At 39.7% G+C, this 27,069-nt stretch overlaps 1 protein-coding gene across 10 annotated transcripts in view; it reads right to left on the reverse strand.

The window, feature by feature from the left end:
- Positions 1–27,069, reverse strand: part of SMOC1 (SPARC related modular calcium binding 1) — a 135,451-nt gene that overhangs the window by 53,813 nt on the left and 54,569 nt on the right. For all 10 annotated transcript variants that reach the window (XM_017830654.1, XM_017830662.1, XM_017830661.1 and 7 more), the window contains exons 4-5: positions 18,564–18,663; positions 16,067–16,114 (exon numbers count right to left, since the gene is read on the reverse strand). In XM_017830654.1, coding sequence (XP_017686143.1) covers positions 16,067–16,114; positions 18,564–18,663 — 148 coding nt within the window. The remainder of the gene's footprint in view (positions 1–16,066; positions 16,115–18,563; positions 18,664–27,069) is intronic.

The following is a 27,069-nucleotide window of genomic DNA, read 5'->3' on the forward strand; positions in this document are numbered from 1 at the left end:
TGCTTCTGCACCAAGTAATTACAGAATTGCTTTTCAGATTTAAAGCAGCAACCCAGAAGCCAACAGTGGGAAAAAATTAGAAGTGGATTTGAGCCACAGCATTTTATCCAAACCATTATGTGAACTTCAGCAGAACTAAGGACACTTCGGGTTCAGGGGGGTTCTTTTAGATTTGTGTATGTGAGAAGAACACAGCAGCAATTACAATTTGTGACATACATTCTTCTTAAAGAAAGAGAATTTTGCAGCAGCTTAGGTACGAAGCTAGGCATTAAGCTACTGAAGTGTATTAAATAAACCCCTCAGTTAAAAGCTACTGTTTAAGATAATCTCGGTAAAATGGCTCAGTGAATTACACAATCATTTCCTTACTGGGCTACTAAGACCAAATTGTCACTAAGTCCACAGTGTAGCAGCACCCAGTACAGTATTAAGGGTTTTGCAAATATAGGGAAGTATAATTACTCCCCTGTTGTTTAAGCAAGTACAGTTCTTTCATCACATATACAAGAAAAAAATGCAATAGACAAGAGCCCTGTAATTACATTCACCATTTTTCAAAAATCAAAAGCCAAGGATATTTCTGATTATTTTTTAAAGGTCATGAAATAGTCACATAAAAGACAAAAATTGCACTTCATTAAAAACACCATGCTCACTTCCCAGGTGCCAGCTTCTTACTCTGAAATTACCAAATCTTTTTCTTAAACTGGAGAATTCTCAGTAGGTCTCAGTGTTTCAAGCCAGCTTATGGCAAAAAATTTCACTGCTGTTCCCATTGGGCAGAAAAACCACCCCAACACTTTTCTACTCTTATTTGATTTTTCCTCTCATTCAGTACTCTGTTTGTCACACTGAACATTTGTTCCACTGGCCTGTTGGCTCCTCATAAACAAGGAATAAGTTCTATTTTACATACCTGAAAATTTTGAACAAACAAACACTATACAGAGTATCTCTTCTTGGAACAACATTTTAAAGCTACAAAACTCCTCTCCAGTGAGTTTCCTTTTCCTAGGAAACTTGTAACAGTTAAACAAATTTCTCTGGCTCAATTGCTGTCAACTTTAAAATGGTACTTTTATCTTGCCACAGGATAAGAGTAAAATAGGCAGGTCAAAATGAGATTCCGTAAGTCATTTGCATATTAAGACAGCATGGCTATAAACCAGAAGCCCACTTGCACTACTGCTGTCAGAAGCTCATAAGCAAGAACAGTTTTTATTGCATTGGCCTAACGATAACTCAAAACAGGGACAATTACCTGCATGTCCTGATCTACTGCTAGTGCTGGGCAAGAACTTCATACTCTCACCAGGATTCCCCTCCCTTAGCCTTATCCTTGCAGAATAACTAGCAAGGATCCACATCTGAAATGACTGCAGCATACACTGGGGTTGAGGGACAAGGAGATTCAGTTCATGCAAAAGACAACTGTCAAAGTGATCTTTTTGCTCTGAATGACAAGCTCTGAGGCCAAGAGCAGCTCTTAATGTCAGGAGAAAACTAAACTCCCTGACATAAAAAAAGGAGTAATTACTATGAAAAAATGTGAAGTAACTGCCAGCTGCTGTGAATCAACTTTCTTACCTCAAGCCACCTAATGGAAGCCAGATAAAGGGGAAAAGTTAGGAGATAAAAGTGATGTATGGAAGGTTGAGGTTGCTTAGGAAGCATATAGGTCTTAGTCTATTAATGTGATGATGCAAGTATACAGATGACTTTTGCAGTGGGTGTATCGTCCTGGTTAGGAGATGTGATATGGGAATTTAATTTTGTGTTCTCAGTGGAATCCACAAGACAGTCTGTAAACATTTCTTCCATTTTGAAGAGCACAGGTGCTTACAGAGTCAACCATCCAGGCCTTATACAAAATTTGGACTTTTTTGTAAGTCTACAGCTTGCACATCAATAGCTCCCAGACTTGAGTCAGCCTGACAGAATAAGCAGATGAAAATTTTAAGTGCATGGCTCTGCTGGGAGGAGGCAGCCTTTTTCCAGTGTCAAGTAGTTCCTTCACTTACCGCCTGGTTTTGGCTGAGCTATTAAAGAGCATAGCTGAAGCTAGATAGGTAGAGCACAGAGAGCAAGGACAGCAAGCAAGTTCTTAGGATGTCCTGTTCAGTGCAGCAAAGTCCACCTTCAACAAACCTGTCAAGTCAACACAAAGGAAGAAGAGCTTTCCTAGGCCTCAGTACCCCTGAATACATATTCATTTCTGCAGCTTTAGTAACTGTGGTCAGAAGAGCAAAGACTCCATAGGCCAACTAGGCTCCCTGTGTCTGTGCAGTTCCTGAATCTCAAAGATGCGGTTTTACAACTTTGACATGTCTGTGTATTACCCCTGGGTCTGGGGGTGTTTTTTTTAAGGATTAAAAAAACCCAACAGAACTTGTGTTTGCACTACATGGGGTCTTATGCAAAAATACGTGTTCCTTCCAGTATTGTAGGGGAGGAGCAAGTTGTTGCCTTAATCACAATCCTTCCCTACATCAAAAGAAAAAAAATTCATAATTAATTTAATAGTCTATGCAACTTTTATGCAGAGACTTATACTGCCAATACAAGTGCAGAAAGTTAGCATTCATGCAAAAAAATTATGAAACTCTTACAGTCCAGCCAATCAAGATAATTTCTTGCCAAGCAACTGAAATGGAAACACACCAGTGCAGATAGACTTCTCCACCAAGTTTTCACACTCCTTTCCATAGAATTATTTAGGTTAAAAATGACCTTTAAGATCATCAAGTCCAACCACTTCTATGTATGGAGATCCCACAGCTGTTAAGAAAACCTCAATTTTTTAAACCAAATGAGCAAAAGCAAGTTCTCACTCTTTATTGCCTTCATTTTAAGAAACAGCAATAATGTGCTGCCTTTGGATATAACCACCCCCAAACACTTGGACATGGACCAAAATACAGTAAAGTTTTGCTTAAAAAGGTGAAAATATGCCTAAGTGCTAAACATTCTCTCTATGGCTTAATGATCTCCTAACTGTAAAGGTTGACTTGCACTGTCATTGCAGTAATTTTTCTCTTCTTACATCAACTATTCTGTATGCCATATGGATACAGGCAGCCTTTACATCAGCATTGCATTCCAGATAGGATGAGTAGCCTTCCCCTGTGCCTTCTGGAAGGCATTAGTTCCCCCCACTTCCTTCTCACATCTCCCTTGCAGGTGCATCAACATGAAAAAAGCCACTCAAGCCCCAAGGACTTTGTGGTCCAATGTAGTCAGTGTGTTTGTTTGGCAGCACAATTCTTCACCCTGCAAGAAAGCCTATCCCATGCACAGACAGCTGGAAGTAACTCTGACCCCTGTGACACAATTCAAAGCCTCCTCTGTTTGGCTTTTTGATTCCTGATTGACACATTCACTGCCAGGCGGAGATAAATGCTGCTGGGAGGACAATGTTGATCTGCTCCAACTATTCTTGTGAAGGATTTTTTCAGAATAATAAACAAAAAACATTGGTGTGCTTAAGTGCCTGAATAGAACTGGAGGTAGACAGAGGGGAGTGGAGTGCTTTATAGAGGCTGGCGAGTCGATTGAGGAGTTAATTGTTTGGGTGTACAATGAGTTTATTCTGCCCACAAACAAAGAGCTCCCTCTTCCTGGGCCTGGTCCTTCAAAAGAAAATGTGTCAAAAGGGCTCTGGAGCAGCACTCTGTTAATATAATGCTCTAGTCTCTGCGATTCAGCGGCTTTAAAAGTGTTGAATCTTAAGATTCAGATAGAATCTCTCTGAAATCTAAAGTCCTTACTTACTGTGTGAAGTTCTTAAGGTACTTCAGTAATTAGCCAAAACAAACCTGCCTTCTAACCTCTAATTCTTTGCAGCTTTTAAACAGCTTCTTTTGAAAAATAAAGACAAAGTAAGTTATTACCCTTCAGAGATAATGCTGTCGACACCTTCCTCAACATAAAATCCAGTTTTATATTATTTCAATTACACATAATTTAAACGTGGTCCTGAATGTCTCATATTTGGAAAGATGCAGAATCCCAATCCACAGAGCTTGCACCATAATAGGTCAAACCAACACAATGTCCAAACACACCTCCTGCCTCTGGGAAAGTTTAGATCCAGATTCAGATTTGAACTTTGCAGGTTGAACCAAGCCCCATGGTAATTACCACTTAAAATACCTGACTCACTTCTATAAGTTATGCAAACCTTTCTGGAGAAAAAGATCTTCCTAGTACTGCTGCATAGAAGACAAGGCAGTTGAAAACTGAGCCATTACAGTTTACCACTTCGATGGTAGCACTCTCAGGGACTTTGGTGTCAATGCAGAGATGCATATGTTACAGGAACAAGCAGCACCCATAAAGCTCAAAGAATTAAGCTGAGTTGTTTGTGAACTTTCTGGTGATGCAAATTTGCTTCACTACTTGTGAAAAGTTGTTGTTTTAACACACTCAGAAATGCAGGTATATGGGCATGCTTCCAAGTGGAAGACAAAGTACCTTAAAATTATTAAAGCCATTATTTTAGAGCACTCACCTAATTCAAACTTGAGACTCACCCTTTGTTCTCCCCTTTTTCAAGCAAAGATCCCAACTATAGTACGATCGACTAATTTAAGAGGACAGCAGGGAGCCACAAGTTTGTGTGATCTCTCTTTTGTTCTAGTGAGTAATATACGAGAGATTCAAAACCTCAAAACCTGTGAAATAAGATTTCTTGGTTTGCAGCCAGTTTCGCTCCAAATCGTAAACAGCAAACCACAGTCTTAACCAATTTTGCAGGCTTGGAGTTCTGGACACGAAGCAGCAGTATCTCCACCTAGACTGAATACAGATTAATTCACAACAAGGAACCTGCACAGAGTCCTGTTGTTTGGAACTAGAATTCTCAGTTCATTTTTGGGCCAAAGTCCAACACAGAGATGATCTCTATCAAAGCAATTTATACAAAAGACATGGGTTAGAGAAGCAGAGGATCAGATTTTAGTTTAATACAGCATTTTTGAGGTCAAATGCAAGGAAGCCTGAATGGAGAAGACCTGTCACTGTGCATAGGTTTACCTTATGCAGAGTTTTACAGTTTGCAGACTTCACAGCCAAACTCCTTCAAAAAGGGCAAAACACGTCTCTTTGAAGATTTGGAAGTAATAAGAAAAATAAATGCCTAAGGCCAGATTTGAACCTTATCTGTTAAAAAAGTGAAGCAGTAATAAAGGTTAGGTTACCTTGAGACCATTTCCAGTCCAGAGTCACACAACAATATTTTTGATCAACGTGGAATCACTATCAAGATGTGAAGACAATGACCCCCCCATGTCCTCCCCCCATTTTCAGAGACTTGTTATTCTCACCCTCTCCTAGCACTCCCTGCAGCAATTTCATTGGTGAAGTCTCCAGATTCTGCTTGGGTCATCTGGTAAGTTTTTCAGACAGGATCACAGCTTGCCTGTCGTAGCAGACCGATGTTTCACAGCTGCTAGCAATGTTCTCCATGGCTAAAGAGATGAATCTGTAACCACCATGGAGTGTGGTTCTTCTCCTTATGTACCAGCCACAATTTCAGTGGCGTAAAAAGATCAGCTACAACAACACATGGGAAGGCTATTGGAATGCTACAAACTAAAGAACACATACAGTCTGCAGAAAGAGGCTCCTGAGGGGAGTAAAGAATATTTTTCATTCAGCTGTGTACTTAAGCTGTCCTTTGAAAGTCTAATGCCATCCCCCTACTGATACACATACCCAAGGAGAAATGGAGACACAGCTAAAAGAATCAGGGGGACTAGATGGGTTTTTGGACTGGCCATAACATATAGCACCAAAAACTACCTGCTACCAAAAACCATGACTACTTAATGCTTGCTGAAAAATGATGACATTTACAAGTTGACATTGGCAGCTGGCTGTAGAGATGGCACTCAGTTTCAAAACTGAGTCTCTGAGACTCATTTGGACCAGCAGACACCTTCACGGGTCAAATAGCATAGAAAAGCTTTGCTGTGGTAAATACAACCCAGAGAGTTGTAAATCCAGTACTGTCTTTTTTCTCTACAGAGAAGGATCAAGATAATGAAGATGAGAGGAAGAATTGGAATAACTTTATTTTTCAGGAAGATAAACAACCGAAAGGAAATAAAACAGCTGTAATAAACAGTGAATAAAGAAGAATTAGGCCTTGTATCTGTGTAACAAAAACTGTATCCAAATGCATATCAATATAGGCTACAAACAAATTATTTGTAAAAGATCATGCCAATCCATAGAAGAGATGTTGGGCCATCTTGTCCCAAGAGGGAGTACTGTCTGTAGTTAAAAAAAAAAAAAAAAATGAGGAAAGGGAGGTGATTTAGAAGAGGCATTGTGATACATGGCTGCTCCAGACAGTCCTGGCACTAAGCTTCACAGAGAAACTGGAGAGAAGAAGTAGAACACAGGAAAACAGAGTAGCAATATTATAAGGTAAATCACAATCCCCCTTTGGCAAGAGTTGGAGCATACACTATAAGGAATGTTTGTTGGTGTGTTTTGTTGTGTTTTTTTTCTTTTAATCCAAAGTAGAAACACCTCCAAAGTGTTAGCATTACTTACACTGCAGAGTGAGTGATGAAATCAAGGAATCAGCAATACCCAGCACTGAGAATGTTTAAAAACAGAATGATGGAGGAAAAGTACAGGAAGAGATGCTTACCTTTTTATGACTCCCTACTTGGTAGAAGAATACATTTTTATCTCACCCTGTAAACACTACAAGTATTATAGATACTGCAGGATTTTAAGCTACAGTATCTTAATTTTGAACCATCTTCTGTTTGGCTCACTGCCTTGAGTGATATTTGACATAAAACAGGGAGCAAAAAAGTTTCCGCACAAAGAAATATTTTGCTTAAGGCACCATATCTCATAGCAAGATTTTTAGCACTTGACATTGCCCCAAACTTGGAGAGAAGTCTGCAAAAAGCTCTACAGCACTGTCAACAGCTGCCTGTTCACCCCTGGCAAAAGCAACAACCACCACATGATTGTTTAGTTTAGCTTCTCTGGTTTTATTCTACCTACAATATATCACATCTTTTTTCAGGACCCTCTGCTTTGATGTGAAGTATTCTCTGTTTCTGCACAGCCTCCCACCCAAGACACCCTCTCCTCAACTACCTCTTCTAAAAGGCTGCTCAGAGTCCACAATCAACTACCACCTTGTCACTTCTAGATTGTGTAAGAGCCCATATACTTGTGGAAAAGGGAGCACATCTAAAATGCCCACAAGGACATTGTGACTCTGATCTTAGACTGCTTTACTGAACAAGGGAAAAATATTAACTATTGTTATTCAAGCTTTATATAGTAATAACCAGATCCCTAGCTGTAGGAACATTTTAGAAGTTACCTGAAAATATACAGTGACCTGGGGCAAGGGGCACGAACATATTATTAGAATATCAGTCTCTCTTCCATCTCTCCCCAATATCACGCACTCCCTTTCACTCCTTTCCTTCCAGCTCTGGTCTCTTGAAGGTAAAGACTATAAATTCCCCCACATCTTCAAGGCCTATAAGTGGGGGATGGAGACAGCAGCAAATTTCCTAGATCAATGGCCATTTGAAATTCAGACATATGGCTGAAGCCCTACAGCTGCATGTGTTAATTACCACACGTGTCCCCTGTAAAGCAGTCTGTTAGACACAAAAAGAAAACAGAAGAGGGGGAAAAAGCCTTTCTGAGGGATTAAGTAAATAGTCTAAATTTTTGACCTTGCTCTCCCAGACACATGCCTGTGTGTAAGAACATAAGCTGCCTTCCTTTCTCCCAACACCTGCATACTGAGGAAGCACAAGACCCCTTCCACCTCTAGCCATGTGCATTCAACATATTTCAAAGTGTACTTTCCCCCTTCTAGCTCCTCATTCCCAGCCTCTTCTCTTGCCGGCCCCTCTCCCTTAGAGGACTAACTCCTGGCTGACAACCAGACTAGCCTTGGGCTTACAATACGCCTTTTCATTTCCTTGCAGGCAAAGAGAATGGATACCTCGCTGGTCTATCTGTATTGCATGTGCGCAAATGAATTAAAATAGGGGGGAAAAAAACCCGCTTTTTCCACAGGTTCCCCCACAACCCTGATCATTAAAGAGAAGAGGTTCAGAGCTTTAGTGAGCGAGCACAACTTTGCTCTCTATCTAACTGCATTGCCTGAGCCAGTTCACCTCAGGATCTGAATTCTGTCTAAAGGACGGTTTGTATTTGATTATGAAAGGAATAGTTTTCCTATATGAGGGAAGGAAAGGAGAACAGAAGGAAGCAGACAGAGTAACTGAATCGTGCTGGAAGGACCTCCAAAGAATCTAATATGCTTCAGAAGGAAGTCTGTACATACAGAACAAAGTATGTCAATAATGTACACAGGGTATAAGTGACAACACATTCTCAACATTATAATATTTTAAGATGAAGGTCATTACTCCAAGTTACAGACTGCCAGACATCTACAGATTGACTGTTCAAAATGAACCAGACACAACTGAATTTAAGAACCATCATTATTTAAAGGCATATTTGTGAGCAGCTGAACAGTCAAGTCCTTACACAATTTGCTTTGCCAGAGCACCTAAAGGTCTCATCAGAAACTGAACACCAAGCTGAGCATAGTGACATGAAATAAGACATGGCCCAGAGAAATTCAATCTGTGAGGAAGACTTCTCCCATCCTTAGCATTTATCAAAGCATTTTGCAGTACACATCCCTTGCTGTCAACATAGAACAAAAACCCACACAGAGGGAAGCTATTATTCCAGCTAGATCTGTTCTGAGAAGCTTTAATTCCCCTAGGTGCTGTCTCAGGAACTTGAACAAACATTAGGGTTGCCTCTCCAGCTTCCTCCTACCTTATTTACAAGCACACATGGCCTGCATGTATTCAAGCTTTCCCATTACAGTTTCATAGTTTATCTCTCTTACAGAGAAACTTTGAGGCTCACAGGGCAAAGGAGTTGAAAGGAAAGTACTTCCAGCCCCTCAACTAAACACCTGCACCATGACAAAACATTTCCTGGTGCATTACATTGATTTGAAAGAAAACACTAACATTCAGATGTCTAGGTTCTATACAGCATGGGAAAAATAATTTCAACAACTGTTAAAAAAAAAAAAGGTGTTAAGGCCACATAGATATAAAGTATTCAAACAATAAAAACAGCTCACAGATCCCAAATCTATTCCATTTCTCTGCAAGCTGTAATTGATCAGACACCAGAAATCCATGTATAGCACATAAACAGTTAATAATACCTTAACAGATGTTGCTTAATCAATTGTTAGTCTACTTATTAGATCTACTCACCAGGCTGCCCAATACTATGACTTAATCATTTAAAAACCTTTACAGCTGTCCTTAAGACATTACAGACATGAGTCGTCTGTAGATTGCTATAATAACACTTGTAAACTACAATTTTATTAAGTCATATTATATAGACTAAGCTACCGATTGGAACTGTTGCTTTATAGATGAAAGCAGAATTTTTGCATTGTATCAAACAAAATGTAGTTTAAAACAGTTTGCCTTCTGTTCACGCTTGCCAATGAAACTTTCTTCAGCCTCAAATTTGATACATGTGTTCTGAGGCCCACAAAGAAGTCTTGATGAAAACTAAACAATTTCAGACAAGTCAGTGATGTGGGGACACAAAAGGATTGTGTTTAGTTTTACTGTTTATGCAGCAAATTTGAGGTTGAATTTTTCTTCTGGACTTTAATATTTCAAAAATCTGTTTGCTTAGAACACTGTTCTACTCTGGAAAAGTGATCCAGTATACACAGCATTACAAAATTACATTCCTCTGTTCTCACAGAAATTGATCACAATTCCCAGTTAAAAGCTGGATTCTCTCTACCTTATAAAATCTGTAATATTGGCAGACCACGATCTGCCACACATGTGAAATTGACTTGCTTTCTACAGTTACATTTAACTGGAATTTAATAAACAATTTTGTAGATTATATACCATATAGAGATAGCAATGGGAACCAGAGAGAATTCTGAGTATCTACAAGCTGGCAAATCTACTGATTAAGTTAACAGAAAGTTTTACAGAACTGTTTTTATAATAGAGAATCAAACTTCAAATCCACTGCTAAGTTTGCTTGGAAACACAAATAAGAGCTAACCAAAATCTTATGTGCTACAAATTCTATCCACAGAAATTTTTACTCACAGCCCACTTGGGCTGCTACAGGACAGGTTTTGTTACACTAATCTCTCCCTGTAACTTCTCTAGTCACCTGAGTTTTTATCCCAGTTTCATAGTACACATTCGATTTCTCCCATAGATTATTTCCTAACCCCCTTAAATTTTAACAGTGTACGCTGAGAAACTGTCACCATCAGTGTGTGGCAGGACAAAGCAAGCTTTTGCACATCTGAAGGACTTGGGGCACTCACGTAGCACACACAGAGCAAATCTGCTGCTTTCAGGAAGCGAACTTATTATATACGCATAGCATAGTGACTTTCCACACAGCTACACAATACACACAACTCTGTCCAAAAGCAAACTGTTTATGCACATTTTGAGTACACATGTATATTTTACCCATACAAGACCTGACAAACACATCAGCCTTAGTCTAGGAATATTACATGACAAAGTTAAACAGTTCAGAAAACAATATTCGCATGAAAATTCTCCTTCTCCTCCATTCATTAAGATAATATATAGTTTATTTGAAAACAAATATGTAACATAAGGGATCCAGAAGAATTGTTTGAGTTGCACTGCAAACTTGTTACCTGCTTATGTTCTGAAAAAAATTAATCATAAGATGGTGTTCACCTGCCAGAACCATCACTTCACTTCATACTGCCCCAGTAAACTTGTATTTCTTTCATCTTACTGATGAAGGCCACACTATATTTCTCTGTCTTTTCTGTATTCTCCACAAACTGCTAAAGACATCAGAGCATTTTCTAAGAATATATGAGGTCAGAGAGGTAGGAGGATTTGAAACTTGGTTTGTGTGATAGCACAGTTGCATTTCAGGTACCTAGTTGAATCCAGAAAGATCTGGAGAAGGTAACGACCAAAGTCCCAGTCTCAGGGTTTAGTCACATTTCAATATGATATTTTTGTCAAGATATTATCTGTCTTGTGTGAGACATGCTAACCACTGTGGAGGCAGTGTGCTCCCCTCCCTGCGAGTTGATGGCAGGTGAATTAGTGCCAGCTGCACTTGACTTCTTAACACCAGCAGATAAAGCCTCCAGGTGCCCAGGTACAAGCAGTTCCATTTGTTTACGCTAGCTCAAGCCATCCTTCACTTCAGTTTGCCTGAGGAAAATGTTCACCCTTTACTGCTCAGCCTAATTATTGACTCAGACTAATGGCTCATTACTGATTCAGACTGCTCAGTCTATTGGCTGCACAACTAGGCCAATAACATTTTCTAAAGGTAAGACTCTTGAAAAACAGCAGGAAGAGAGCCACAGAATGGGCCAACTTGCCCACAGCTGCAGTCCAGAATTTCTCTGCCAAAAAAGCCTGCCTTGAAACTAATGTCTGACAGTCAAACCCATAAAAAGGAACCCAATTCTACATGTTCAATTGGCCAGAATTTCAAGTTGCTCATCTTAGGTTTCTCAGACTGCTTCAGTTTTGAATCACAGAATAACCTGAGCTGGAAGGGACCCACAAGGGTCATCAAGTCCAGCTCTTAAGCAAATAGCCCATACTGTGATAGAACCTTGGCATTATTAGCACCATGCTCTAACCAACTGAGCTAATCTCAGGGTAGGCTGCAAACGTACAGGAAAGATTTTTGCAGCTCCATACAAGAGTCTTGTCTACATGTAAGATACTAACTGTACAACAAGTTCAACCTGGGCTTTGCTTTCTATGGGTCCATCAGAGCTTACGTTTCACCAACTGTACAGGGAATTGCAGATGCTATTGTCAGCTTTTGCAATAGGAAAACAAGATAAGTCAAAACAGCCCTGGAACTTTATGCACTGCAAGAGACTTTATAAAAGAAAATGGAAATTCATACCACTCAAGACTCTTCATGACTGACACTGAAAGTTACTCCAGCCAAAATTTACCCTGTAGTTGCATCATCCTTAAATCCCAGATTATAGAACCAAGCCACCTTTCCCATTTCCTTCAACCAGTTGATTTAAAAATGGTCTCAATGCCTCTCATATAGTGTCCAGAAGAGTTAATCACTAACAAACCAGTATCCTCACCTCTCATATAGTATCCAGAAGAGTTAATCACTAACAAACCAGTATCCTCACTGGAATATATTTCTTCTTCCAGAAGGAAGACCAAGTGACTTTATCGAGATAAGCAATTGCATGGCTGTTTTTGACATCCCTCTGATTCCTGACCAGCCTACTTTTTAAAACCTTCTTGGTGACTGTAAAAGATACCACTCATGACTGCAATATGCTAAATCTGTAGCTTTGAGCTAAAGCCCTAGAACTCCTCAAATAAAATAAAGTTTTAAATTTTCTTCGTTTCACGTTTGTTTTTTTTGTTTCAAAAGGGTGGCACAATTTCCCTTTGGCTGGAAAGGAACGTTCTGCATTCTTTAGGCAAGGAAAAAATCCAGTCACGTTGGCTCCAAGGATGCCTTTCACTGCTTCTTAAAACATTAACAACATCCTAGTGGGAGAGACTGGGGAGATCCAGACCTCTAGAGGACAGCATACATTTTCCAAGAGTCTCAGGCCTTTCAATCTAAGCAGCAACTGGAGCAAATTAATGCACGAAGCTCCTTATGAGAAAGGACTGTACAAGGAACAAGCTGGAATAAAAAAGAGCAACAGAAATCTGCAGGCTTTGGATATCCTAATCCCATACAAGAGTAATTGTATTCCCTGACAAAGATCCTGTGAGCTTGTTCTTCACTTGCAGGCTGCATTCAGCATAGAAAGAATGGTGGTAAGTGTCTGAGCTGCAAAGTCCACACAACAAGCATGTTCTTGAGAGCCTGGGTTTCTATTCCACCTCATGCAAACATGTCTCCATCTTCCCATGCCTGCTCTGCCTTTCAGCAACAGAGCACTTCTCAAAATAGAACAAATCAATATCTCCTATTTTAAAATTTTAACTTCGGCGCAAATTGTAAGAAAAACTGTATGAGTAAAATACATCTTGTATGAGTAACTGGCATTGCATCATACAGCAATAGCGATACCAATAACCAGAGCATGGAATTTAAAAATAAAAAGTATCTCTTGCCAGCATGCTTGCTTGTTCTCTGCAGAAAGCTCCACAGAGCCACTTCTGGAACTACATGCCAAGTCACATGCCCATAGAGCAATTGAATTTTCTTTTCATCAGGAGTGAGAGAGCCTGTGAGTGGAATTGCATGCTATCTCACATCTCCTGGTACTCCAGAAATTACAGCTAAACAGGATGGAAAAGAGGCCAAAACATTTGGAGAAAGACTTATTACCAATAACCAGCCTTTTCCTCCTTCCAACATTAATTTCTCTCTTCTAAAGGAGTGCTAACAGGCTAGTAAAGTCTTCACTTATTACCCAAGAGCCTAAGCCCATCCATCTGCACTATTTCTAATGCAAAGCAGACTCTATCCAGAAAACTATTTTTGCCCTGAAGACTTGAAAGGCACCAGCATCACAAAGTTTATTAGCTCCATATTTTACATTTCTGTATGAATGAGACAAAAGAAATCACTTCTGAGAGTCTTAGCTCTTACTTTTCCTCTTCAGAGTACTTATTCTGTGCCAGGTAACGCTCTTTGACTAAGAGACCCTCATCCAGAAATGGAGAGAGGAGTCTACTGTGCAGTGGGAAAATTCCAAAAGCTCCCAAGTCAGCTGGTAGTTGCCCAAAGAGATATCAGAAGCTTCAAAGTTGTGCCTCTAAAACACAAAGGTCATCACTGACCCAGTTCCTGCTGGACCCCTTCTCGTCCTGCCCTTTTTGTCATTTTGCAAAGGGTTATCTTTACAAAAACTGTTTGAACACTCAGCTAGAACAGATGTGCATACTGGCTAGCCACGAGTCTTCAGAGAAGCTGGACCTGCAGCAACCACCTTGCTTCAAGGAAGCCAGGCTGTTCTTGGTTCTGACTTCTGTAGAACAGGACCTGATACTGGAATTTTAAATCAAAGTAACTTAAGTCAAGAAAAAGTGCTGACAAGAAAGCCAAATTCGTTTTTAGATTAGTCATTCATCACTAGCTGAAAATGTAATGCTAAGTCCATCAAATTTTAAACCAAATTATTACAGCTTCTAAAAGTCCTCTTGATTTTAAAAGACCTATTTAATAACTGCTCATAAGTATTTTTCTAACATGATGGAAAAGGGCCAAACTTGCTTGTGTGTGGGCTTCCAACAGCCACGAATGAATCCAGAACTAGAGGGGACAGAAAATTTACATGATTGCTTGAAGCATGCTGGCCCAAGGGGAAGCATTTTCTGTTTGACAGCTACTGCATAGGGCATTTCCGCAGCCACATGACCAAGCATATCCTTGAAATAGGATGCTACAGGCTGCACAAAGGAGAATCAATTTATATTACAAATTTTAGAGCAATTTATACCATTTACAGTTCTCTTTTTGCATGTTCCAAGCTCTAACTTAATAAAGGGAGTGATGAGGAAAAACAAGTTCAAATGTTTTCCCCCTTTTGCTCCTGTTTCTTATGAAATCCAATCTCAGCTGCTTCCAAATCTAGAACAATAGACCAGGACTACTCAGGTAAAAACCCTACAAAGAGCCTCCACTCAAAAATAATGCAGATTTCAAGAGCTACTTGATTTGCTTATACTTCAGGCTAGTCTAGCAATGATTGCATTAGCAGAATAACAATGGATTCAGGTGCCAATTATACATTAACATGTATCAAAAGTGAGAAAGAAACTTCAGCATTCAGTCTTAACTAAGTAGTTTTCCTTGCATCTTTCTTCTCCCTACCTTTTCCTAAACTACTATACACAAACAATAGACTGGAGAGCAGATATGCATCACTACTCTGAACATAGCAAGCTAATCCCTCTTAAGTGTCTTCAGGACTGGACTGACATTCCCAGCATGGAAGATGTTCCTTGAATTAAAGTATTGGCATTTTCCTAGGCTTGAAGTGTCAGGAAGAATAGGTTTAGAGAGTTAGCACTAAAAATCCTGCTTCAGTTATCAAAACAGGAACTTCTCCCAAGAAATAGCATTCATCCTCACCAGCAGGAGTGAGGATGCATTCAGCACTGTTTTCCTGTAGTAAGGAGTCAAATTCAAAAGTTGACTCTGAATCAGGGGTAGAGGGAAGAAATGTTGGATATCAGGGTGGGGAGAAGGTCTGAAGACAAATTTCACTGCTCCTCAGTGAGTGTGTGTGTATGTGTATATATACACACACACACACACACACACACACAGACATACATAGACACTATACATAGACACTTCAGTGGTCAAACCTCCCAAGACTATTAGAGTGAATGCAAACCAGAGGACACAGAGAAGAGCTAAAATACTCACAGGAAAAGAACAAGGAACTACCCAATGCCTTGCACAGGAAAAGCAAGGACTGAAGACAATAGCGAAGAAGGACCAATGCCTAATGCACAAAAGAGTGAGGTTTTCAAGCACAGCTAAGGTTTAATCCAGCGCTGCTCCAACTTGCCAGAGGGTTTTATGTGCTACTAGAAAAACTCCATTTTCCAATGCATACAGAGCCACAACCATAATATTGGCACTTGTGACTCCCAGAGTACCAGTCACATTGACAGCCTTCCTAATCTCTAGGGATTTTACTGAGAAATGCTCAGTATGTTACTTCAAAGTGAACAAGCAGAGGCTATTCTGGACCAGCCACCCACCCCTTGGGAAGCTCAGCTGTCTTGCACTACAACTCAGTTGGCAAGCACAGAGCAGAGCACACCCTTTTCTACTCTTCAGGGAGTAGAACAGTCATTTAATTCCATTAATTCCTCCTGAAGAGGAGGTCTAATGGTACATATGCCTCCCATGCACTGACTGATTAGGAACCCAGGTTCTGAGCTATTTTAAGGGAGGTGGCTGGGCAGCTGCTGTTACGAAACAAGTTGCTGAAGCACAGGACTTCACTCACCTTTCCTTCCTGAATTACCCTGGCTTGATGGTTTATCAGTTACAGAACCTAAAGGAGAGGGGAAAAAAAAAAAAGACATCCATTTAGATGCTGCATGATCACACAGAGCATGCAATGTCACATTAATACAGTCAATATCTCAATGCATAAAGCATCTGTTTTACTTATCAACAGCTCCATTTAGGAGTCAGAAAGCCCGTGGCTTCAACCAATGCAAAAACCATAAGTTTTATGCACTAAGATGTTACATTGGGCTGAGGGTAAACAAGAAATCTTTAGTAGCTGGATGCAGTGATCTGAAAGAGCTCAACAGAGCATTGTGCTAGTAAGAAACCTGAAATAAATTCAAAGGCAAGAAGGAAAGATCAGTAAGAGTCACTTCTTTTATTTGCAAATGTCAGGAAGAACAAATCAAAAACAGATGGGGAGAATGTGCAGGGAATGCAAGTACAGTATTCTAAGGGAAAGGGATTAAGTGGGACAATTTGCAGAAAATGGATTTCAACCAACCCCTGAACATCCCCAGCTGTTTTAAAGGGGACAGTGAATAAGATCCAGCATGTACTTGAATAGAACACATCTTGAGTTGTTTACTATAACTTAGGTCTTCACAGAAAATATATGATTCTATGTTTGTTTCTGCAGTCTGCTTCAGTGCTTCATCCCAGTTTTCTGCTAAAACTTGAACAGGTAATAAAAGCTTTTCAAACAAATTCATTATCAAAGTGTATAAAAATCTATGGCAAGATTATTTTTTTTAATAGCTTTATTCCCAGGAAACTCATTCTTCCACGCACCATTATTAAACAGTTCCAGTGATTATTTAACCTTCAGGAAACATGGATCAAAAGTCACCTCTAAAGAAGACAGCTCTGACAGGCCCAAGAATCTGGTCAAGACAAACTCTAAAGGTAAACTATTCCCCAGGCACTTTCACTTGCAGATCAGTTAATCACAGATCTACTGCTGAATTACAAGTAGTAAGCACAAACACAATATTAGTCATCACAGGCCTAACATCTGTGTCCTACAATACAACATGACTTTACTTTCCTGTAACACAATTTTATAAACAGCACAAGGCTAAATGAACAGATCAGCAAAACTCTAAAACATGCCCTACCAAAATGATGTACTGAAAATGGTGTCAGTCATATTCTAAAGTTTAAGTCAAATCACTGTAGCATTTGACCTTACACTAAATTAGGATATTAATCTTCTTTTATTTTTACATGCCTGTGAAAAACCAAGCACTTCCTCAAGCACATGGACTCACTAGTTCTCAGACAGCTCTCCCACTCAACTCAAACCCTTATGCAAGTCACGTATATTTGCTTATTACCACAAAATACCTTCCAGCCAAGAGGACATTGAATAAGGGGAGAAAAATTAAAAAACCCAAAGGTTTGACTGCTGTCATGCTCCCACCTAAAGAGCAAAAACTGCAAGATGTGAGAGGAGAAATACGTTAAAAATCCATGAGGTGCAGATTGCAAAGCATGGAGCCAGACGCAGCAGCAGTGCCCACATGGCATCACTGAACATGTTAGAACACTCCTATGCTTACTGCCTTTTCTTTCTTCTCTTATTTTTTGGGGGGGTAGGGAGGGGGAGAGAGAGGGGAAGTGAGGAGGGCAGCCTAATTCTAGTGTTGCCCTCAAATTCTCCCAAACAGCACAGAACAGCTTCCCACCCTTGCCCATGTCTAGTTTGGTGTTGCCACAGCAGCACTGTTCACCACAGCTCACAAAGCTAGACTGTACACTACTGATCAGGGCCATATGAAAATCTAGGGACCAATCCCATTCCATTTGAGCCATGAGCTGCCCTAATGAATTGTGGGGAGAAAAAAGAAAAACAGCATTACTCTGTTTTAAGGAAAATTATGGATTTGGTCTCAGTAAACCATAGTGTGACATTACTATGTCACCCTAAGTACCCAGAAGCACATCACTTAATACACACATGAGTAACAGCCTGGGTCTGGACCTCCCTCTTGTGACCTGTGGTGCAAGCCCAGTGCTATCCACCCTCATGACACAAAGGCATTCTAAAGTAAGCAACATGATCAATAGACCCAAATTCATTAGAACAGCAGAACCTCAGAAACTACCAATTTCTCACAAAACCAAATTAACTGAAATCACTCTGTACAAAAAAATTACTCCATGTCCCCCAAAATACCATTTTTTTAAAATACAGCTCATGGAAAAAAGTTATTGCATCTATTACGTGAAGCTTTGGTTTTGGTGTACATGGCAACACTGACTCTTGCCTTGGTTACCACAGGTTGTTACCTCAGTAGTTTTTCTCACTGAGCCTTGCAGAAGTGTCTGTATGCTAACCACAGGTGGACATGTCAGAGTCCAAACTGCAGTGTTAAATGGGGTAAACTGGACAAGTCACCTGAAAAGACTTAGCTCTCTCAACAGGATGCATTTACCTCAGCCCTCTTCAGTTATAGAATTAGCATTTGTTGAAGCCACTCCGACAGTACCTGAACATACAGGAGTTTTGTTCTGTACAGAAGAGCCGCTAATAGGTTTGCCATCAGGTGTCACACACCAGCAGTATCCAGTGTAGGTATGGCACTGCACCTGTTTAATAAAACAAAGAGCAGGCATTTCATTTCTCACTATCACCAACCACTTTTTTTTTTATAATTCAGCATCCCATTGGAAGTCCCAACCCAGATGCATCACAAACGCATCCTTCAGAGCAAGGAGGTCTCACAGATGACTATATTTGATATTGTTATCTTTTCTCCCCTCAACTCCACCCCACCCCAAAGAAACGTTATTTCTCGTACTCCAACTCCTTTAGCTGAAATTCAGGCAGCAAAAGAAGTTACAAGTAGTCATTTGAGAGCACTTTAGTTGTGTCTCAGCTCATTCCACCCTCTGCTAAATTCCATTCACTGTTTACTATTACATAGTTGTCCACTGTATCCCAGCTGGGTTATGGAAAGGCCACCTGATCCCAAATTCCATAGGCGTTGCTAGAGAGCAGCATCTGTGGGTATTTCAAGAGCATTTTGTTCAGCAAACATGGCTGAAAAAAATTCAATACTGACTTATTATGTTAACAAACCTTCTCCAGATAGACTGAAGCCCTATTCTGTTACTATGTCAAACTACAGGGTTAGGAGCAAGATACAACATGCTTGGTCTTGATACATTGACAAGGTCTTAAGAATGTTTGATGAAGGTTCTAGTGAGTCAAAAGGTACACAATATAAGATTCATCTTGCTTAACTTTAAAGCTCTAGATATCTAGAGTTGCCCACTTCCTTCCTTTAACACAGATAGACACCAGAATTAATAGTTCAGACATGGAACCCCTAAAGTGAGAACAAATAACTTCTGATCTAGCAGACTGGTCTTATTAACATCTATGTGGGTATTAGTTCAGCAGCACTATAGTTTCATATAGTTTCATTTAGCTTAATAAATCCAATAACAAACAACCTTTACCTTAGCTTTCAGAATGGTCAGCATTTGGATGAAATTCAGGATGCCTTTGACATCCCTTGAGACAAAAGTAAATTATCATCATACAGGCATCTGTGTAAGTACTAACAGATTCCAAAATCCTTTCTAGCAAACACACTTTCAGCCATGGCTGAGTGTGTACATCAGTACCTTCAAATGGTATAGAAATGCCTGTTACGTTAAAAGATAGAGAGGCTCCTTCAACACATTTCTGAAAAAAGCCATGAAATGAGACCACTTCAGAAACAGTCTTTTATTTTACTTGTAAAATTAATTCTGTCCACTCTCTCTTTTTCCAAAGAAGTTCACTGAAGCCAATTTCCCATTCCAGTTCTCTTCACATAGAAGAGTGATGGGGTGTTTGTACAGTTCCCTTCATTAGGGATCCTTCAGAGCTAAATCAGTCATTCCCCCTTGCTGACAGCTGGCTTCAATGCCCTAAGGTAGCAAAGTTTGTTCAGAGACTTAATGACAGTTTTTTTAAAAGGCTTTGAATATCACATAAAACATGATCTAAGAGCAATTATAACACGGTACGTAGTATTTATCTTGGGTTTCACTAAAGCGCAAATCAATAATTTTACCTCAAGCATTCACTTTTAGCAGCCAAAATCAACAGTAATCTCATGTACCCATGTTACTACACTATCACTACTATCTGCAGTTTCATCTTTATTCTCGCAATATATCACGAAATTGATTGCAAATTACTCAAAAGTACTGTGACTATAATTAGCAATAATCAAGTTAAAAAGTATTTCTTATTGGTCAATCTTATCACTGAACATGCAAAAAAATGTGATGGAACTGCTTTGGTTTATGTTTGTATTTATCTTTGCTGATCGCATAGACAACATTGCATTCCCAATAGCACAAGAAGCTGCCTTTACATATGAGCATTAATTGTAAAAATCCTATCCCGGGATAAAGCTAAATTCCAGGATAGGGTCTTGAATTCTTAAGGCAAGATAACTCCATATTACATTATATAACAAAATCCAGTGTACCCAGCATTTAAAAAAATCAAGTATTAGTGACTAGATAGTCGTTCAACCAAGCCTTCAGAAAAATTACAGAGTACATGGCAGAGGAGTCAAAAAAACCATATTGACATAAATTTAGGATAGATGCGCTAAGAGTATGTTATGCAATGCATCTCAATGCAGAGCTACCAATTACATACACTCATTTATGCAAGCCAAGCACATAACATCCATAAAAGTGAAGTAATTTTGTAAATAACTGGGCTTAGGAATGCTGGTCTTCCTTGGACTGGTATCCCAGGACCCTTTCTCCCCCATGCTGCCATTAAAACAAAAAAGGAAAAAACCATCTGAAATTGACAGCACTTTCACAACAACCACAAGCCCACGTTCTACTGCAGTACCAAAGGACTTCCCTACTACAGATAACAGCTGCAATTAAATCTTATTCTTACCCTAAAGGTCAGACAGCTACCCATGAAGAATGGACACTTCAGAAACCTCAAAAATCACTGCAGTTGCTTTGTCTGAATGTCTTCATGTTGAGAGATGCTATCTTTTACCATAATACCTGACCAAGTCTCAGTATATTTAGATGTCATAACAGCGGTCTACAGCCTAGGGTTTGCAGTTTAAAAGCTGGGGGGAAAGGTGTACTTTTCATCAGTTATATAGGACTGGTATGACATTGAAGAAATGTAAAGGCAATAGGTAATCCAGTACCATTTCTAAACACTGTATTTAAACAAATTTTAAATGTCAACTATTTCAGAGCACCTACAGTAAGGAATCTTGAAAATGTGGGGTTTTACTTTAAATTTTCCCAATTATGTTAGGCTTGAGCTTTTGTTTCCAAAGAAAATTTAAATCTTCAACCCAAAATTCAACCTTATTCTAATCCCACTCCAACAGTAGTGGGATTAGAGATTTTTAAATACTGTTATAACCAGAAGAATAACTATGTAAGGATGACACATGTTTACTGCACAGATCAAATCTTCAGTTATTGAGTTAATTTTGACTATCAAAATACATGTTAGAGAAAAATGTGTTTGACTTCTTTGACTCTCAGACTCCTAAAGCTAAGCATTGTGTCAGAGGTAATACAATCTTATATACTAAATACACTTGATTGTTAACCAGACTGCAGGTATAGAATGCCCATTACTGCTGGAAAAGCACATGACAGAATTTGACATCTCAAATTAGCATACACCTGTCCAACAGCTGAACATTAATTTACATAATAGGCAATCAGTCAAATAAAACTTGTCAATCATTTGAGGTCTTCAACAGATTCCCCATTAATCTCTACACTTAAAAAAAAAAATCTGATTGCAGTTTTAAGCACTGCAAGCAGCCAAATCCCTGATTGTACAGGAGGACACTGTTCCTATTTTTCATGGAGAGATACGACATTTCACCTGTGTCTCGACTGAAGGATGAAAAGCATGAGGGACAAACTCAAGAAAGATTGCTCTACCACCACTGCCCAAATTAAAAGTGTAGCAGCAGCTCCTCTACTCTACCCTGCCATTACCGTGTGTGAAATCAAACAGCAGCTAATATACTAGACATACAATTAAATACCTGCTCTCATCAAAATTCATTACAATATGAATGTACAGATGACAGATGAATTACAGGTAATTCTGCCTCTTAAGTTACTAAGGGGAAAGAGAGGTCATTGTTTGGTTTTTTTCAGTACCTCACTGCACCAGAATCAGATTCCCAAGCAGATTTCCAAGACTTTAAATAAGTAAGCAGCAAGCAGCATCCCTTTACAGCTATTTGACAAAGGAGGACCAAGGTGTTGTTACTGAAAGATAAAATGGAAGTGAGAGAGAAATTGCATGCACATATATGACAGAGAACAGAGGCAAAGCAGCAATTCTGTGATGTCTGAAACCAGTTTCTAAAAAGTTATAGAAAGAAGTAATTTGCTGTGAGAGGCTTGAAAGCACCTTGGACAAGCACTGAGCTTAGCACAGGAACAGCAACACTCAGACTAGCCTCTCATTGCTGTTCAGATGAAAAGTTTAGTAACTGACTCCTATCCCATCACAGATCCAAACAAATATTTCCTGGCTCCTTCCATAACAGAGGGCAGAGAGGAGAAGGAAAGAAAAACATTACTCCTGCATTCAAAGCAATACTTCTGTGAGAGAAGAAAAAACATTCAGTTTTTTAATGGTACTGCTGAGAGTATGGGCAGGCAGCAGAGCTACTGCCTGCACTCACAACACGAGGCAAGGCTTCAAATCCTGACTGCTCCAAGGTGCTCCTTGTAAACACTGTAAAAACAGCTAAATAAATAGCTCCAAGCCAGCAGGTCATCTAGTCTGAACCCATGGAGCAGCAGCCAGTGTCACACAGCCATTCTTCAATCAAGCCTTTTCTTTGCTCAAGCTATGAGACTCAGCTAGCAAGTCCTCTGAACCCAATTTAACACAACCAGCACACTGGCCCGATGGCTATTTATCTTAACTCTAAATAGTGATGCCTCTGTTCTGGTTTACCTATCTTGCTGTAATGCTTAGACACTAGATCTGATTAAGAGTCCACTGACTATTATCAGAAGCCTGCCTTACCTTTATAGACAACTTCTGGGAGCTATGAATCAGTCTGCACCTTATGTTTGAGCTTCTTTGCAACTGCAACCCTTTAAATAATTTTTGTCACTTTTTCTGATCTCTGCTCATATTTAATCCTTTACAAATGGTGCTGTGCAAATATTTCCACCAAGGCTTTATGCAGCACCTATCTCCCTCAAGTCTATGCACCATTCAAAAAATGCTTGCTCCACAGGAATTTCACTATTCATATAATCAGGGACAGAAGTGATATGAAGCAAAAAAATCTTAGCCATAGTCAAGGGCATTCCCATCAGACACAATAACACATATACTATTTTTAGTTCAGGAGAAGTGTACCTAAGAGAGGCTTTCTGCTTCTGACATAGAATGAGAGGTTTGGAAGTTAAGAATGATCTTATATTGTCACTTTCCCTAAGTATGTCCACTCCTGCTTTAAGACTGTTCCTTTGTTCTCTCAACTGGTACTTTGAAGAAATACCATATATAACCAAAGTTCTTACCTCCTTACCCATTCATGGGTTGTCTTTAGCACAACATACAAATGAGAAACACAACGAAAGCTGCAGGAAGAAAGCAAGTGTTTAAGTAGCAGACAAACCTGCAGAGCAGTACTCACTGAAAGCTACAGCTACAGTCTATTATAGAAGGGATGTCTTCATTAAAAAAAAGCCAGGACCATTTATCAATTAATGCCCAGATACTTCATGAACAGTTTCTTCAATTTAGCAAGATAGACTGTGTTCTTGCCTTCTGAAAGCAGAGGTTAAATCCTTAAGAGCTTAGTATTGCTAGAATATAAGCACTGAATAATGGAATAACACACAGCATCCAGGGAATGTGGGACATGTCTACACAGCGCCTTGCTGCATTAAGAAATTAGTTTTTGTAGTTCTGCCCAGCATCATGCTACACTAGACAATGCAGAGGAACAGACTTGGATCATGAAATCTGAAGACTGAAAGGGTTCCCCAAATCTTTAGAAAGGGGCTGTTTGTGGAACTCAGGAGAAAACAGAACTTTGTATGTGCATTAGCATAGTGCAGAATTAAACTATTGCTATGGACTATAATATAGATCACTCTTTCCAAACAGACTTCTATTACCAGATGTGGGAGTGCTCTTGAAGCTATCTGATAATGGAGAACTGCTCTGATAGCCCACTCAATGATCCTGCCATAAGGTGACAGGTTTGACTGATGCACCCGCTTTAAAAGAAATCGCAGTGCTGCATCATAACTGCACCAGCAGCTGCATTTTGGGAACCCTAAACTCAAAGAAACTCTCCAAGGAGATTTGCTCTCAGTCACTTGTATGATGACTTGTGAGAAAAAGAAACCACAGCTAGACTGTGGAAGGTGGCAGCAAATAGCAAGACATACCACAAAGTCCCACAAAACTACACCCCCAAGGCAGGATTAGCACTATTCATGTTCATATTAATCTGTCTGAAATGGATCCCATTTAAAACCTCAGCAACCTTTTCTAAAAAACTGCTTGGGGGAAAACTATGAGGAATGCAAGTCTCTCTCAACCCATGGCAACAAGCCCAATGGCACTAGGCAGCAAAAGAAAGTGTGCAGATTACCCACTAGAGCCTGTTGTTTATGAAGAACAGATCACAGCAGGTTAAGTGCAGCATGGAAAGGGAATGGCATTTATGCAAAATACAGCATAACAGCAAAAAGGCAAAAGTCTTGGGAACAGAAACTGGTTTTAGTCATGTCCAATTTCGCACAACATTATGTGACCTCAGTTTTACAATTAATCAAATTACTCATATCTAACAAACATTCTTATGTTGTGAATAACTCAAATTCTATCTGTCTGCTTATATTACTGTGGGCTAAGTGCAGAGAGCTTTTGTTGTAGAAAGTAATATTCTCCATACAGACTGAAATATAAAGAAATAGCAATTCCAGAGCAATTAATCAGGTCTGCTGCCATTTACAGTCGTCTCTTCGTGCCTGCAATGCCACCTCTACTTCATGCTGCAAATCCATGTCACATTTTTAGATGTTTAAGCAGCACTAAAAAGGGATTTGATAAGATCTTTGCAATAACAAACTCCAAAATAAGGGAAGCAGCACACATGGTGCATAGGAGTTACAGTGAATTGACGTGTCTGCTCCTCTTAATGTAGTACACAAAACACATTATAACTAGTCATGCACAGGAAAACTGGCCAGCCAAGCAACAGAATCGATGGCAATACTCATTTTGGCCTAGATTTCACAGACAAAGAAAAAAAAGATTATACAAGTGTTTATGACACATGTTTCTCTAAGGGAGGGTTTAAATGCCAAAGCTAGGTCTTTGCCTTCAGTCCCTCCTCCCTTTCACCCTTGTTACCAATCTAAGTGTTGGGTCTCAGAGCCAGCTGCCCTGCAGGGAACCAGGAGCAGATAAGGTGAGCACGGCCTTCCCTCTGCAGCTGCTGCCCCATGTAGCACGTGCTGCTGCTCACAAGACAGCAGAGCAGCTATGTTCTCATCATCACCCTATGGCCCCAGCCAATTTGCAGTGGATCCAGCCCCAAATTTAGTTTTGAACTATCTACAGTGCCAAGAGCTAGAAAGGGCAGACGAGTTGCTCTCAGAGGAACAGCCCTCACCTAGTGCTGCTTTCAGTGTTTACCCACAGAGATTGCAATTCAGTTTCTAATAAAGAGAATGATGACAAACTACAAAAGTAACAGTACAATCTGGTTAAGGTCAAGCAGGTTTTCTGAACATAGTTACCACTACTACCAAATGCTTCCACAAAGCTCATGCTTTTCACTCCTACAAAAATTTCAAGGATTTCCAACAATTAATTAATTAAATAAAAATTCAGATCTTTTTAACTCTGATGGCAAGGACAATAATGTGGGCCTGAACACCTACTATGTTCAGTAGGCTCTGCAAGACCTGAAAGCAAGTCATCCACATCTTGAGTGAGCACTGTAACAATTTAGACATTTGATATTCTAAATATATGCATGCATCTATTTTTCCCCTCCGATCAGAATTTTTCTTTTACACAAAACACTTTTTCAAACTCAGTTACACAGAAAAGATGAGGGGAAGTTGTTGAAGAAATTTCCCCAACCTGCTCTACATACAGGGTTTATGCTGAAGCATGTGCCTCTGCTTAAGCTCTTGTTGGGATGGGAATTCCATGTTGAAGAGCAGGGTGGGTATTTCTCCTAGAAAATTTGTTGAGAGATACTGCTCTGTTGTGGACTTCCCAGCTGAGATTTTGGAGTCTGGATGGAGCAACACTGAGTAATGAACCAGAATAAACTAACAGTCCAGAGCTGACTTCATCATAAGGCCTGAGGGACTTCAAGAACACAGCCTCCCTGTAGAGCAGAACCCAGGAGCATCACTTCTCTGCACAAGAGATGCAGTATCCAAACCACCTCCACCAGATGAGAGCTATTCATGAATTGCTGGAAGCAAAACTGTTTAGACTGTTCATCAAAATTCTAATTTTTACACATCCTTTTAAAAATCAAAGTTTAATTAATTTGGATCAGGAGCTAAAGGAAACATTTGCCTCAAATGCAGGTTGAAACTAGTTAGCATTCTTGGACATTATTTTTTCATTTAAATCTTATGCAGGGAAAATGACCTTAAATGTTGCAATATAACTGATGAAGCTGGTTCATGAGGTATGTGCAATGTAGGGTATTTTCACAATCCAAGGAACGATATGAATTTCAGTTAATTCCAGCTACAAAGAGATCAGAGGCTTCCTTCATCCTGGCAGGTAAAACAAAAGCACTTCAGTGTTCACAGATAGAACTGAATGGAGGAAGAATGTGAAATATTGCTTGACTGCCAAATGAAAACACAATTTTTTTAAGCAGTTTCCTGCTGCCCCTCAACTGGCAACCAACAATAGCCAAAGAATGTACAGGAAAGAAGTCCAGCAACTGCTCACAATCCAGA

This window comes from Lepidothrix coronata, unplaced genomic scaffold, assembly GCF_001604755.1.
Source record: "Lepidothrix coronata isolate B3197 unplaced genomic scaffold, Lepidothrix_coronata-1.0 Scaffold182, whole genome shotgun sequence".
Taxonomy (NCBI): Eukaryota; Metazoa; Chordata; class Aves; order Passeriformes; family Pipridae; genus Lepidothrix; species Lepidothrix coronata.